The sequence below is a fragment of the Morus notabilis genome, unplaced genomic scaffold (genome assembly GCF_000414095.1).
Source record: "Morus notabilis unplaced genomic scaffold, ASM41409v2 Scaffold793, whole genome shotgun sequence".
NCBI classification, from domain to species: Eukaryota; Viridiplantae; Streptophyta; class Magnoliopsida; order Rosales; family Moraceae; genus Morus; species Morus notabilis.
Genome location: NW_010356914.1, coordinates 100,240 through 115,126, shown reverse-complemented (window position 1 = coordinate 115,126; position 14,887 = coordinate 100,240). Strand labels below are relative to the sequence as shown.

Below are 14,887 nucleotides of genomic sequence, written 5' to 3'. Positions count from 1 at the left end.
GATTTTTTTTTTTTTTTTTTTTTTTTTGGGTTTTGCCGTCATAGATTCGCTGTAGAAAATGCCAAATTGACGTATAATCTATCTAAATCATTAGTTTTGGAAAAAGAAAAAAGAAAAGAAAAAATTATATTTCATGTATCTAGGCGCACGCCTTGCACGTTAATGGATTACGAGGCTCGCATCTTTCACGATTATTTTTCTACACTAAAAAATTGCTTGAATTACATTTCCTTTTTCTATTTGAGAGTTCTCTAATGTGATTAGAAAAAAAAAAAAAATTATTAGTAGTTTTTTTACTTTTTAGCTGTGAGATATATATATATATATAAAAAATCATCTATTCTTATATATTTTTTTAATTCAATGTATTTTAATTAAATTTAACAGTTATAAACTAAGCTACCGATATATAGAACCGAATCTTATAATTATGAAACCACCGAGAAACTGATCTATAGGAGAAAATTCCCCTTTTTTCTTTTTTTTTTCCTTTTTGGCTGGAAAGGTTGTAATGGGGAATAAATTGATAGGACGATTTGGTTGTGGCCAAAAAAAATTGATAAGATGATTAGCCCGTACAAATACATTCCTTCTTTATTTATTTATTTTTTTCTTGAAGTAAAACAAAAACATTTCAAACGTATTGGACACTAATAAAACTAGCAAAATTTCATAAGAAGTCTGTACACTAACTAGCTTTTCGTATAAGAATATAATACTTTTCTCTTAAAAGGAAATGATTAAGAAAACAAATTTATTAACGTACTTTCTCAATCAAAATACTGTATTTCAAATAATATATCCACGACCATCAAATACTAATACTAATGCTAATGCTATAGTACCACTAAAAAGTACTCGTCTATATCATATCTATTTTTTTTAGTGATTGTTATATTTTGAAACTTATAAAGATAAACGTTTAATATTAAAATAACTTTTAAATAAAAATGTTGTAATAATTTAATGAGATAAGTTAATATAGCAACCAATAATAATAAAATGCCATATTTGATATTTGCTATTCTTTGTTATAAATTCGTCACAAAGTATAACATTTATTAAATTTAACATAAAAAACAATATTAGAGAGTGATTTATCCATTCAAATGCCAAAAATTAACATTCGCGCATCAATTTAACACTGTATTAAAGATACTCTAATCAACCCCTTTATCACTTTTTTTATGGTGAATATCACTAGGTTTCTTTATGATGAATATCACTAGGTCTACATGGATAATTAACACGTGTGGCATCTAAAAGGGCCGAAAGAAGCTGAATTTGTATCCATCTCTTGCCCTTTTTTCTTTTTTCCCTTCATCATCATTACCATTCTTAGTCCAACCACCCTACTTATTGCTACAACAAAACATATTAAGCTGAAGCTCCAATCACCTGAGAAAAAAAGTCTATAAAAGAAAATTGCAAATATTCTATTTCTAAATCATTGATTCAGAGGTGCCATCGCAAAACTAATGGTTTTCCTATTGTTTTTATCAGACAAATACTAAAATTATTCAGCATTTAAAAGAACTGGGTAAACAAACTATAATCATCTTTTCATCGGACTCTACAACGTACTCATTCATGTGCTTTTTGTCAAGACAAGAAGAAAGTTCATAGACCCCATCACCTCAACTCTCTGCTGAAGTTTGCGCCGCAGATTTATCTTCACTGCCCTCTGCAACTGCCAAAGGTTGAAGAGCCTTGAGTGGATTCATTATCACACCATCTATGAGTCCGTAGTCTTTGGCTTCCTTCGCACTCATGAAGAAATCACGATCAGTGTCCTGGTTAATCTTCTCCAGACTTTGACCAGTGTGATAGGAGAGGTACCCATTTAAGTTTGCTTTATGATGCAGCATTTCATTTGCCTACACAAACAACATCTCAAGTGCTTAGGAACCGGATGAGTACATGAGAAACTAAACAAAAGTTGGGGCTGAGATGAATGCTCAGGAATTTCAATTATCCTACTGCCAAAACCAATTTTCTCTCGAGAACAAGCTATATAGCACATTAGTTCATTGCTTCAGTTACCATGTTTGCATTTTTGGTTGGGAAAACGCAGATAAACTTGTGGAAACTTAAAAAAGTAAATATTAGTTGGTTCATCAGTGTCATAAACACGTGTTTTAACTAATAATCATGTTAAGGATTCAGGATATAGACTGAAAGTTGAGAGAGCTAATTATGTACCTGAATATCTATATCAGTCTGTCCACCTTGAGCTCCACCGAGTGGCTGATGGATCATAATCCTTGAATTTGGCAGACTGTATCTTTTTCCTTCAGTTATCAATACACCAGGAAGACGACATTTAGCAAAAGTAAGATGATGAACCAAGATTAGATAACTAGTCATGAACCATGATAACTGTTTTACCTTTGGTACCAGCGCTAAGAAGGAAAGCCCCCATACTGTCAAGGAAAACAAAAGATGCCTCATCAAGTCGAGCAGACTAATTAGTTTCACATGAAAATCACCAAGAGATGCTAAAAAGGGTCTAAACAAATCTAATATCAAGTACCTAGCTGCTAGTCCAACGCATACAGTGGAGACATCAGGTCGGATATGCCTCATTGTGTCAAATATGGCCATTCCTACGAAAATAACAGAGCAGGATAAGCAAATAATTATCAATGCACACCCTGTGAACAAAATACAAAAGCACAGTCCCTAATGTAAATATTACCAGCTGTAACCGATCCACCAGGGGAGTTTACGTACATAACAATATCCTGTTTACAAAATGAGAACATAATATGGTTCGATCATTTGCACATCAATCTTTAATTTTCCAATAATTATGAGAAGATAAAGAGAGGAAATAAAACCCCGGAAGCCAAAAAGGATAATGCAACTGCCAACGGACCTTATTAGGATCAACAGCATCGAGATAAAGAAGTTGAGCAACTATTATGTTTGCCATGTCATCATCAACAGCACCACCACAGCGAATTATTCTCTGATAATCACAACCACAAGATAAAAAAAAAGCAATCAGAAACTTCAACAATTGAGCCAAGATAACAATGGAAATTATCAAAACCACTCCTTACATGCTGAAAAAGCTGACTAATGACACTCTGGAAGCGCTCTTGCACCATCGGCGGCGGCCCCTGTCCCTGTGCATATGTAGGGAAGTAGGGTGACGTTGGGACTTGCAGATCATCCCTACAACACCCAGACAACAGTTTCCAGCAAAATAAAACAAGTGACATAAATGAAAAGGAAAAAGAAAGGCATTTTATTAAGATGCATTTCAACTAACATCTCTAAATTCTACCTTATGGACCAAATTCCCTGACGTGAGCTCTTTTCTGGCACCCAAAACTCACTGGAGTAAACGGCCTTGATAGATGAATTCTGAGCGTTTTTTACATTTCCAACTAGCTTCTTCAACTTCCTGTAAAATTATTCAGCACTTGATGATATACAGGACCCGGATAAACAAAACGACATAAACACAAAATACTTCTCTATTTTGAGTTGAACTTTTACAGTAGTAACTAGTAATTGAAGAGTATAAGAACATAAAAAGAGAGTAAAATAGTGAGTCAAACCAAGTAATAAGATAAACTCAACATTTAAACTTAACCAAACCTATATAATCCTAATAGATAAATACAAATATTTTAAATTCCTAACTATCTATAGCTTGTTCCTCATCAGTTATTTATGTATCAATTCGGCCAACTTATTTTTTTTTTTTCCAAGGCTTTAGAAACAATACGGTTTCATTCAACAGTTTTTCAGATTTGAACCGCGAAAGTTCTATCCTAAACCAATCCAAATAGCTCTATTAAACAAATTGCAATAAAATATCTAAGCTCCTGGGTAATAACAGAGGCGTTCATAAATCCTTTTCTACACAAATCCTGAACCAAATCGAAACCTGATATATTCTTAAAATTAAAAGGAAATTATCATACAACACAATTTCAACTTGGATGACAAACACAGAAATTTCACACACACACACACACAGAGCGAGAGAGAGAGAGAGATTAAGAAAAAAGAGTTGTAGAAGAGTAGTACCTGGAACGCAAGGGTTGGAAAGGAAGAGAGAGCTTGAGAGGGTCGGAGTTGGAGCTAGGGTTAGGAGCGAAGAAGGCAAGGGAGTTGAATCGGAGAGAAGAAGGCGAAGTGGAGACGAAAGTGTGAGCCATTTCTCCACTGAAATTGCGAGTATTTTCACTTCGGAGCCGTCGAATGTGGTCGGAGTGTTTCCCTTATCCGCTGGAGCGTACGCCGGCGGAAAAATATATAATAGAAGAGGAAGGAAGGAAGGTGAAGCAAGAAAGAGCAGTATAGAAGAGAGTGACTGTCGAAAGCAGCTGAAAGGAATGAATTGGTGCATCTTCTTCAATCTGCCCCCAAACGCCTTCGTTCGGGCCATTGCCTTGTGATTTTACGTTATTGCCCTTCGTTTAGATTACAATATCATGCACTCTTAACGACAAATTTTGTAATTTTCTCTAGTCCAATACCCGTTGCTTTCGAGTTGGAAAAAAATCTGGAGCCCACTAACAGGGAAGTCCATTTCGATGAGCCCATGATTGGTCCGCAAGGTGGCCCAATAGAGGGATCCTTCTCAGATTATGTTTATTTCGGCTGAGAATTTCTTGAAAAAATAATAATAATAATAATAATTGGGTGATAATCTACTAAATATGCTCTGTCATGTGTCAAAAATGGAAAATAATCCGGTAAAGATTATCGGTAATAATGTATTATTGAAAAGGAATATTAAATCACCGATTATAACGACCGACGCCGACGACGGCCAATGATTGTTGATTCTGGCTACATATAATAAATTACCAATGACAACCTAGTAGATTACTTTTGGCAATGGGAGAGGCGGAGAGCAATTTCCTCTTAAGATTTCTCTCATAGGAATTCTATAATATATAATGTGTGAAATTCCGATTTCTCTCCTAGGAATTCTGTAATATATAATGTGTGAAATTCCGATGTGATAAGTATTCATCTTCGATACAGTAAGAGTGGAATATAAAGTAAAACACATGATTTGCCGTGATTTTGTAGAGACTTATTATTTATGACATTCTAATAATAGTTTTTATCCTATAATCTAATTGATTTGGCCCATAATACACAACCCTGTCCTCACATTAGAAAAACTAGAACAGAGTGCCCCAGATGGAGAAATTACTTCAAAACAATTATTAATACGAAACGAAAAAGAGCTATATTACAGCAACATCTGAAGAATAGCAAGAACTTGTATTAATCTCTCTCTACTTTAAGTCAAAGAGTTTGTTCACCGATCTCCAAATACAGAGCACTACATAAAAATATCTGTTTATCAACATAAATGTGACAAAACTGGCAAAGCCTCAAAGCTAAAGCCAGGTTACTGCGAGCACTAGCAGGTAGTTTCAGCTAGCATCTTTTCTTGAATGGCTTTGTAGCATTGCAGGCTGCAAAGAGGAAGCTTTGACTTTGAATCCCGATACTTGTATGGGTTAGAACACAAAGGGCCCGCGCAGTTTTCTCGTGGAGGAGGATAACTGAACATTCATCAAAACAATCTTTTAGAACATCACCAAACAAGTATAGGTGTGCAACTTTTTGAGTTTAAGAGAAATGATGTTCTTATTACCTGGAGGGCTTGGAGTTGAAAATACTAGGGAAGCCCATTTCATTTGGGAATGTCACCACAGTCCCAGTAGGACCCATCACCCATCTGATGGTGTTTGATGCGAGTAATAAAGCATTAGCAGCCTTCTCCTGCCAAAGAAAACGATCAAATGTGAACAACAAAAGTAAATAATGCTATTTGTTTGCACAAAGGAGCTGGAGATATAAGTTTACAAAAATAACCGTTTCATTACCTGTGCCAGCTCCTCCTGGCGCTTCTTTATTTTATCTTCCCGTTTCTTCCTGCTAGAATCTTGACCCAGGATTTTCCTAATTGCCTCGGCCTGCATATAATTCGGTGCAAGTAAGCAAAAAGCTACTTTTACAGCTCCAAAACAATTGATGGAAGACATAAACAAGATGATCAAACCTCAGTCTCCCTATTAGCTTTCTCCACTTGCAACCTACGTCTTTGGGCAGCCTCAGCTTTCTTTAGTTGCTGCTCCACATCCGTAAGTTTCTCCTTTTGCCCTACAACCAAGAAAAATAAGCAACAAACCCTTTAATTGAATTTCATCAGAAACAATCAAAAGAATGTGAAAAGACTATGGAAAAACTCACTTCTTGGTGGAGCAGGCGGTAAACCATTTGGAAACTCAATTAAGCTTGTACCAGAAGTTGAAGCATCTTTGCTAGACTGAAGAGCCCGCTGACGTGTTGTCAGAGTCATTTCCCTCTTACCATCCATCAATGAGTCTACAGTTTCCTTCCTCTGCTTTTTCCTCTTCTTCTTACCATCAATTTCACCATCAGATGACTCTTCGTCTTCCTCATAGTCAGTGTCCCCAGACAATCTATCTAACCTCAACTTCTTCTTCCCATCTTTGGCCGACCTTGACGGACCACCAATTTCAATATTGGAAACCACAGAAAGTTTTCTATGTTTCTTGCTAGGCTCTTCATCATCTTCTCTATAACCTGGAGCAACCTTTGACGTTTTAAGTTTCTCTAGGTACCGGATTTCATCATCCTCCTCATCATCAAAGTCCCCATCAAGCACACGCCTCTTGGGAACCCGCTTGCTCTTACGCACTGGTTCAGACTTGTCCCCTTCCCTTCCGGAGGAACTCTTACCTGAAGCCTTCCCCATCAAAGAATCGTCCCTCCTAATACTAAAACCAGCTCTTGAGAAATCCTTCCACGGAATTCCTTGTAAGCCACTTCTCTTATCGGAAGAGGAAATGTATTCATCTGAATCTGCCTGCTATAAAATTAAAAGATCTGTTCAGCAAAAAGATTACACTGGATTCTGCCAGTAACAAAGCATTTAATATGCCGATATACACCATAACTAAACATTAATACAGAAGATATTATTCCACAACAATAAGATCCAAAATATCAATTTTACCCAATTAAGAAACTCACTCAGATGGAAAATTATTTTCCTCAGTGCTACGAATACGCACGTGAAATATGAGTATCTAAAAGAGATAACTGACAATTAAGAATTGGATGCTTCTAAGATCCTGTAACCAATTTAAAATTTAATAACACTGTACCTAAAAGAGGGGAAAAATGGAATTGCTCTTCTAAATGATTGTTACCGTTACTAAGAAACTCAATATGACAAAAATAACTGTTAAATACCTGAATACTATGCTTCTGCCGCGGTCTAGAGGCATCTGAGGCTCGAGAACTTTTTGAGGAGGATCCAGTACCACCTGACATACCATTAGAGGCAGAATTGGCTTGAATTGTACGTGTCACACCACCAACTTTGAGCTTAACTTTTTTAACCTTATTTTCATTTCCAAATCCATCCAACATTACTGACTGCCTAGAACTCGAACTCTCTCCATTCCGTCCACTAAGTACATCTGCACCTCTTGATTCTGATTCAACACCATCCTTCCCCGTGCTCGAGCCTTTCCAATTAGCTGGCGCAAGGACACCTTCGCTTGAACGTTTGTTATTGGACCCACTTCGCCCTGGCTCGTTACTGTGATATAAATTAAACCCCCCATCCTTTCTATCTCTCCCAGCAGCGGAAGAAACCTTGGACATACATTGATTAAGACTGAACTCTTTCCTGTTTGAATTTGAATCATAACCAGCATTCTCATCACTAGAAGCCTTATTCACATCATCGGAAGGTGGTGTTGACGACATCGGCGATTCATCATTATTTTCCACATGCGTCTGTGAATCCGGTCGAGGTCGACGACAAGTTTGGCTCCTCTTCTTTCTCACAGTATTGCCAATACCATCAAACCGAGCAGCAACACCAAACTCTTCCATTAGGGGAATGCAAATGTACCCTTTTTTCTTTTCCCGCTACTACGTCTCAGTACATTACATTAAGAGACAATACCATAATAACCTCTCCTCCAGCAAACTCAAGGAAAAACCTATACCAGAAATAAGGAAACATATGACATTTTCCCCGTTGAGCAAAATAGAGATGTTATGTTCTCTTCCGGTGCTTTAGAATAATAAAAACATATAATTGTGTGAAAATTGTATGAGGTATTGCATTCATAACAAGACACCCACAGTAACAACCAGTGAATAGCTCGCAACAGACAAAAGAGACAATCCAACACCCCAGAAGAATAAATCTACAGTAGCTAAGATATCTAATTCAAAACCAACAAAACAATAACAAAACTGGAAAAATTCAGACGCAATAAGTCTCAATTGATATAAAAGAAACCAATAAAGAAGCAAACAGGAAGAGATAAATAAAATGCACCCAAAAGAACGAAAATGCAAGCAATGATCCATCAGACATTCACTAAAGCAATAAATTTTATACGAAATTAAATGAATTGCCTAAAACAGTTTACCCAAAAAAAAAATTAAAAATCAAAGTAAACCCTAATCAAAACACCAAAATTAGGAACCTCAAACCCAAAACCAGACACAGAGATCATCCGAATCCCGCAAAACATACACAAACACACAATGAATCCATCACCAACAAAGAGAAACCCAGAAGCTCACAACCAATTACAGACCCAAATTCCGCAAAACAGGAAAATAAAAACCCATACACTGACACAAAAGATACCTCTTTTCACGTCAAAATCAAAAGACACGACCCAATCAATCCAATTAACCTTTATCCTCCGAAGGCAATCCGAGCACCGGGACCGAGCGCCGCCGTAAAAAGGAAGAAATCGAAAATCTTCCCCAACGAAAAAGCTCCCGAACCCCAATTGGCCAAACCAGCAAGACGAAGAAACAGCGAGAGAATTGAAGAGACGAGGAAAGGAATCGCGGAGAAAAACAGCAAAGAATAAGATGGGCGACGATGGCGAATAAAGAAGAGAAGAAGTTAGGGTTAGGGTTAAGGTTAGGAAAGATTGGGTAAGAAAGAAAAAGAAGAGAGAGAAAGAGAAAGAAGGTGGAGGTGGTGGTAGTGGTAATAATCTCCTTCTCGTTCTTCACCATCTCGTTCCTAAGCCCAAAGTCCCCTTCCTGTGGGTTTTTTTTTTTCCTTTTTTTCCTTTTTTTTTTTTTTGTTTTTGATTTTTTTCGATTTATATCCCAATTTCGTCCTGACTCGGTCGAACCCACTCACTGAGTTATACTAACTCCTCAACTCGACCCGTCTTCTCTCTAATACAAGCTTTTTAGCTATCTCTTTCTTTCTCTCTTTGTGAAGACTAAAGACCCTGCAAGTTTGTGCGTAGTTTAAGACCGTGCGCACCCGTCGGCTTACGTTAGTGTGTTTGTGTCCTCTTCTGAGTTGCCACGTGTCAGACCTGTCTTTTCTGATTAGTTAATTTGTCTCTTTATTTGGTGAACTCTACGGTTATGTTATCTCTTTTAAGGGTCAAATTATTGTTTGGCCGATTTTATCCTCTGTGCCATCAATTAACAGGACTTATTAAAAAAGAAGAATGGGGAGACATATTTATTTCTTCCCTTTTTGTTAAAGCCGTTCGGTTTGTTAATTTAAATTTTTAATTTGAGTTGAGATATGATATTGTGTGAAAATTTTTTACTGTAAAAAAAAGTTAAATATGACTGTTTCTGAAAATTTTTTACTGTAATAAAACTCGAATCAGCGAAAAGAATGAGACCTTAATCTCGTCAAATTTCAACTTTTCTTTTCTTTGGTTTTTTTTTTTCCCTAAAACAATCCTTTCCCAGCTTACGTCGTTTTCAGATTATTTTCGTCGATTAACGATATTGTCGTTTTTACATTTTTTTTCTTTATTTTTTCAATAATAACAATTGCCATTTGTCCAATTATAGTCGTATTTTAAGAATATTGTCGTTTTCTTTAAACCGTTACCGCGTCCAGTTTCAATTTTTCTTTTCTTTGGTTTTTTACCCCTAAAAATCCTTCTCCAGTTTGCGTCGTTTTGTCGTTTTCATATTATTTTCACTGTTTAACGCTATTGTGATTTCTACAATTTTTTTCTTTATTTTTTAATGGCTATTGTAGTTTGTCCAATTACTGTCTTATTTTGAGGTTATGACAATAAACGGTTATCTCGTCCAGTTTTAACTTTTCTTTTCTTTGGTTTTCTTTCCCCCAAAAATCCTCTCTCAGTTTGCGTCCTTTTCAGATTATTTTCATTGTTTAACACCATTGTCGTTTTTACATTTTGTTGTTTATTTTTTACCAGCTGTTGCCGTTTGTCCAATTACTATCGTATTTTTAGGTTGTTGTCGTCTTTTCCATAAACGTTTAAAGGACGTTGTCGTTTCCTTGATGGTACTGTCCTCCTTTTATTGTCGTTTTCTATGTTGACGCTATTACCATCTCATTTAGGCTCAAGTATGGTCTTCATATCACTTTATCTTACAAAAATTAAGGAAAAACCAGAAGTACCACTCAAGATAGTGAGAAGTATTATTTACATCACTCTATTTAAAAATAAACAATTGCTAATTTAATTAAGGAAACATTTCGAGCTCGTTTGGTTCATGGATTAGAACTACGAGATTAGAACCATTTTCGATTTACGAGTGTTTTTTGTGAGAAAAAATACTATAGCGAACCATAAACCATGATTCGAATCAAAGAACGAATCCTCCAACCAAACGGGCATTCATTTTGATACTCTCTGTTTTATCGGTACACTTTATTTTTGAAAATTTCATACTGGTACCTCGACCTTTTAGAAAATCTTCTTTTAGTACCCTCTGCTTTTTTTTTTTTTGAAAATCTTTTTAAAGAAAATAAAGGATTTTATAAATTGTTATACCTATAGAGCATAATCTTTTTTAAAAAATTCAGCTTTTTAAAATTCTTTTTGAAAATCCTTTTTTCTCCAAAATTAGGGTCAATAAATGAATTTTTATAATAAGGACAATTTTATCTTTTCATATCCCAAAAAATGGCTCCGAAGTACCTAAAAAAAAGATTTTCTAAAATGTCAAGACACCGGCGTGAAATTTTTAAAAATAGAGGGTACCAAATTCAAATTTTAATATAACAGATGGTACCAAAATAAAATTTTCCTTTCAATTAACAATGAAAAAATAAAAAATCACAATAGCACCCAACTATTCAAAATGGTATAAATGATAGGTTTTCACAAAACCATGACAAACCATGTAAGTTTGTCCAAATACTTTTATCAACCATAGTTGAGTCTTTAAACTGAAATATTTGTCTCAATTTACACCTTCTGCGCCATTCCCTTCTTAAAAAGAAAAAAAAAAGATAAAAAAAGATAAAAAAAGATAATTATTATACAAAGGAATGTGCAAATCACGAGAAAGGGAACTCCACATTCCATAAGCAGTGCTTATCTTAGCAAAAATCAAGGACAATTAGTAACTTATACAAACATTGTAGCACGTTTTCTTTCATATATATCATCAACAACATTTCATCTTCTAATCCTTGCATTGCACGTAAATAAATAAATAAATAAATAACAATAATAACAACAACTCTAAAAATAAAAATAAAAGCCAATAATAACAACAACTAATTTGTCCACATTTTCCATACGACAACATCTCTCCTCTCCTCTCGTCTCCCGGCCCCTATCTCTCTTATTGAGCAACATCAATCAATAATAACTCACACAAACACTATTATTGTAGCACGCTTTCCTTCATAAAATTTCATCAACAAATCTCGTGTTAAAGTACTTCTTGCATTGCACGCAACAAAATAGAAAACATTTTAATCTTATCTTAATTTTAATTTCCCACACCACATACGACAACAGTATCTCTCCTCCTCCCCTCATCATCAATCATGAATGCGCCAGTCAAGCATATGAGCCAGGTCCAAGCAAACGACACCCATCTGCGAAACCTTCTCACCAAACTCCGTCATCACCGACACCGGCACCTTCTCAAACGACGTCGCTTGCAACGCTTCCTCGCAGGCCGTGGCGGCGATCCCGACGTTCTGAAGGCTCGTAAACAGCACAAACAAGTCCTTCGTCAAAATCCCATCCACCGCCGTCCTCAGATCCACCTCCATTACCTTCCCATAAACCTCCTCACATACCACGGAAGCTCCAAACGACGTGTCGCTTCGGAGCCTCCAGGCCTCTGTGGCGGCGCTCTCGACGTACTCCGACGTGGCCTGGATGCCCGCGTATAGCACCGTCACGGGCTCAACTCTCGTAGCGGTCTTAAAAGACGACGTTTTGGAGTAATATTTTATGACGGAGTTTGCGCAGAGTGAAGGGTGTGTCGTTTTGTTGCAGATTTCTTGGAGTTGCGAGAGGAGTCTCTGCTGTCTCGGGGAGATTGTTGATGGGGGATGTTTGGCTGCGAGGATAGTGGGAGGTGAGAGGAGGAGAGAGGTGACCGATACGAGGACGAGGATTTCCATGTTCATGTTCATGTCCATCGCCAATAATGTTTAATCTTGAGTATGTCTTGTCTGTGTGAGTATATATATGCGTGTGTGTGTCTTAAACTTACATAGAATGACCGGAGTGTTTTGGGGTTTTCCATCGATATAGGAGTTTGTTCATATTTATTGTAATTTTAAGACAGTACAGTTACAAGAATCCAGAAGATATAAAGCTGAAGCACCCAAGTTAGATTTTGTCGATAATGATAATATTGTAATCCCAATCTCTCCTATTTTTGTATTCTGTTTTGGATATAACTACATGATGTTTTAGAGATTGATATTTGCGCGATATATATGTTAGTTGTCTTGTTAATTAGTCTTTAAAAATGGTCTTAATTACCAATGGAGAAAAAAAATGGTTAATGAAAGTATATATATTAAAAAGTTCATAATATATATTTTTTCTTTAATTTGGTGGAATTAAAAAGGCTTGATACTATAGCATCTCTTTTCGCATTATTTTCGTTTTCACTTTTCATGCCATTCAAGTAATCTTCAACTTTATATGTATGCGATGAGAATCTTTCCACATAGTTAGGATAGAAATATGGTAGTTTCTGTGTTCTGTTATGTTTTCTGACGTCTTAATGTTATAAACTATATTGCAGCATATTTCTTGGTTGTACTACGACCTTGAATTCTTCTGAAAGAAAATATTTCATTTTAAAGTAATCTCGCCATGGGGTAAACTAATTGGAATTCTTTCCTATGCTTTTGTTGATATTCGTTGCGGTTTTGATCTTGTTCAATGCTGAACTTCTAATGCAATTGTAATTTATCTAACCTCAATATGAAAGTCTGCGTAGACAAAGATGCAATCCTGTAATTACATATAATTGGGTACATAAGCAGTATTAATTAGATGGTCAACATATATAATCAAATAAGAAAAACATTCATCCTGTGTTTGTATCTCCTCTGAATAAAAAACAAAAAAACAAAAAAAATGTTGCACCATAAGCAGCTAATTAGAGCCCATAATTGAGATAATCGTCATAATAGAGACATTAACGATAGACCGTTAACAAAGAAAACAAGACTCGTTTACATTAATCATCTTTCACGTTTCAATTATATCAAATACATCTAAACGAGCAGTACTGCGGAAATGTCCATGCAGTTGTTAGCCAGCTTATGCATTGTAGCAACCAAATCATTGTTTAACGGCAACTCATCTCCGCCCTCGGCGAAAGTGTCATCACACGTCCCCAAATCGGTAATCGCCCCGCTGAGCACGCTTTTCAACAACCCCATGTCGTTGGAAGCGATGGCGTCCAGGGCTTGGTTTAGGTCATCCTTGGCCGAGGTATAGATATCCAAGCACACTTTGAGGTTATCCACCGTAGAGCTAGATGTGGAAGGGTTGTTGGCCGAGGCCTTGAGCTGCGCAAGCGCCTTTTCCGTGAGGTTTAAGAATGTGTTGATCTCTGTTTGGAGGGCTGTCATAGGGTTGATAGCCCCCTTCATGTAGGGCAGGATGGAGTTGGCGCATAGCTCAGGATTCTCTGTGACATCACATATTTTCTTGATGGCTGTAAGGTCGACCGGGTCAAGTGCATTTGATGGTTTTTCAGCCTTGAACTCGACGTTGGATGATGGACTTGAGGCAGGGGAAGTTTCCGAGGCCAATGAAGGGCTTGGGGCTGGGGAAGAGTCCGGGGCCAATGATGGTTTGGGTGATGAAGCCGGGACATTGGAGATGTACGAGGCGGAGGGGTCGGGGATGTATGCCGGGGCCTCCGAGATGTACGAGACGGGAATCGGGGATGGAGCTGGGCTTGGGTGGCATAAGGCTAGAGGTGAGATAAGCAGCACATAAGAGAAGGAAATGATTAGGAGGATTCCAAAGTTGAGCTCCATTTTGTTGGCCTCTAAGGAGGGGAATGCAGAGGAGAGACAGAAAGATAAAGCATGGGAGATGTGGGAAATTAGGGACAATGCCGGCTTAGGGTGAGGCTGTTAAGGTAACTGCCTAAGGCCTCCCTTAAGTCAAGGCTCCTATTATTAGAACTATTAACAAATTATTTTTACACCTCAAGATATTAAACATATTAACTAGTCTTCTTTTCTTAAAAGAAAACTAGCCTTATTTCTTCAATGCCCCTATTATTAGAATTATTAACTAATTATCTTTACACCTCAAAATATTGAACATATTAATGAGTTTTGTTTTCTTTAAAAAAAAAAAATCTTTTTTTTAAAGTTTTAGTCGAAAAATATTCATTTCCCAATATTAATTTTTAGTATTTATTCTTTTTTTCTTCTTCTAAAATTGACTATATATAAAATATATATTTTACGGCTCTAGTGAGATTGGTTTGTAAAAGTAATTATATTTGGGCAATGTAAATGATCAAAGGTATTGAGTTACGGTGAAAAAAAAAAAAAAAGAGGGGGGGGGGGGGGGGGGGGGAAGAGAGAATCAGA

The 14,887-nt window shown here is 36.6% G+C and overlaps 3 protein-coding genes across 6 annotated transcripts; all 3 read right to left on the bottom strand.

Moving 5' to 3' along the window:
* Positions 1-1,399: 1,399 nt before the first annotated feature.
* On the bottom strand, positions 1,400-4,344 carry LOC21393057 (ATP-dependent Clp protease proteolytic subunit 5, chloroplastic). The gene is made up of 9 exons (XM_010088927.2): positions 4,045-4,344; positions 3,293-3,412; positions 3,066-3,180; positions 2,879-2,971; positions 2,699-2,744; positions 2,534-2,606; positions 2,389-2,423; positions 2,203-2,291; positions 1,400-1,877 (listed from the first exon to the last, which is right to left on the bottom strand). Exons 1-9 carry the CDS (start codon positions 4,173-4,175, stop codon positions 1,638-1,640), a joined length of 942 nt encoding a protein of 313 aa, XP_010087229.1. The 5' UTR covers positions 4,176-4,344; the 3' UTR covers positions 1,400-1,637.
* An 887-nt stretch (positions 4,345-5,231) lies between these two features.
* LOC21393056 (E3 ubiquitin-protein ligase RBBP6) lies at positions 5,232-9,267 on the bottom strand. Of its 4 annotated transcripts, none has more exons than XM_024163565.1 (7): positions 8,687-9,267; positions 7,264-8,024; positions 6,235-6,877; positions 6,044-6,144; positions 5,868-5,957; positions 5,636-5,763; positions 5,232-5,543 (listed from the first exon to the last, which is right to left on the bottom strand). In XM_024163565.1, the coding sequence occupies exons 2-7, from the start codon at positions 7,912-7,914 to the stop codon at positions 5,399-5,401; spliced, it is 1,758 nt and encodes a 585-aa protein (XP_024019333.1). In that variant the 5' UTR covers positions 7,915-8,024; positions 8,687-9,267; the 3' UTR covers positions 5,232-5,398. The 4 variants fall into 4 exon arrangements, with proteins under 4 accessions (XP_024019333.1, XP_024019343.1, XP_010087228.1 ...); XM_024163575.1 differs by having other exon boundaries at positions 5,636-5,757; XM_010088926.2 differs by having other exon boundaries at positions 6,235-6,874.
* A 4,174-nt stretch (positions 9,268-13,441) lies between these two features.
* On the bottom strand, positions 13,442-14,441 carry LOC21393054 (putative pectinesterase/pectinesterase inhibitor 26). Its single transcript, XM_010088924.2, has one exon. The coding sequence runs from the start codon at positions 14,318-14,320 to the stop codon at positions 13,547-13,549; it is 774 nt and encodes a 257-aa protein (XP_010087226.1). The 5' UTR covers positions 14,321-14,441; the 3' UTR covers positions 13,442-13,546.
* Positions 14,442-14,887: the final 446 nt, after the last annotated feature.

Bases quoted from the DNA above. Each gene is read 5' to 3' on its own strand.
- LOC21393057 (XM_010088927.2), bottom strand. From the start codon at position 4,175: ATGGCTCACACTTTCGTCTCCACTTCGCCTTCTTCTCTCCGATTCAAC. The intron at 2,745-2,878 runs GTCCGTTGGCAG...TTTTGTAAACAG, and splicing joins ATGCTGTTGATCCTAATAAG to GATATTGTTATGTACGTAAA. The intron at 2,607-2,698 runs GTAATATTTACA...TTATTTTCGTAG, and splicing joins TGGTGGATCGGTTACAGCTG to GAATGGCCATATTTGACACA.
- LOC21393056 (XM_024163565.1), bottom strand. From the start codon at position 7,914: ATGGAAGAGTTTGGTGTTGCTGCTCGGTTTGATGGTATTGGCAATACT. The intron at 6,145-6,234 runs GTGAGTTTTTCC...TCTTGGTTGTAG, and splicing joins ACCGCCTGCTCCACCAAGAA to GGCAAAAGGAGAAACTTACG. The intron at 5,764-5,867 runs GTAATGAAACGG...TTTCTTTGGCAG, and splicing joins GCCAGGAGGAGCTGGCACAG to GAGAAGGCTGCTAATGCTTT.
- LOC21393054 (XM_010088924.2), bottom strand. From the start codon at position 14,320: ATGGAGCTCAACTTTGGAATCCTCCTAATCATTTCCTTCTCTTATGTG.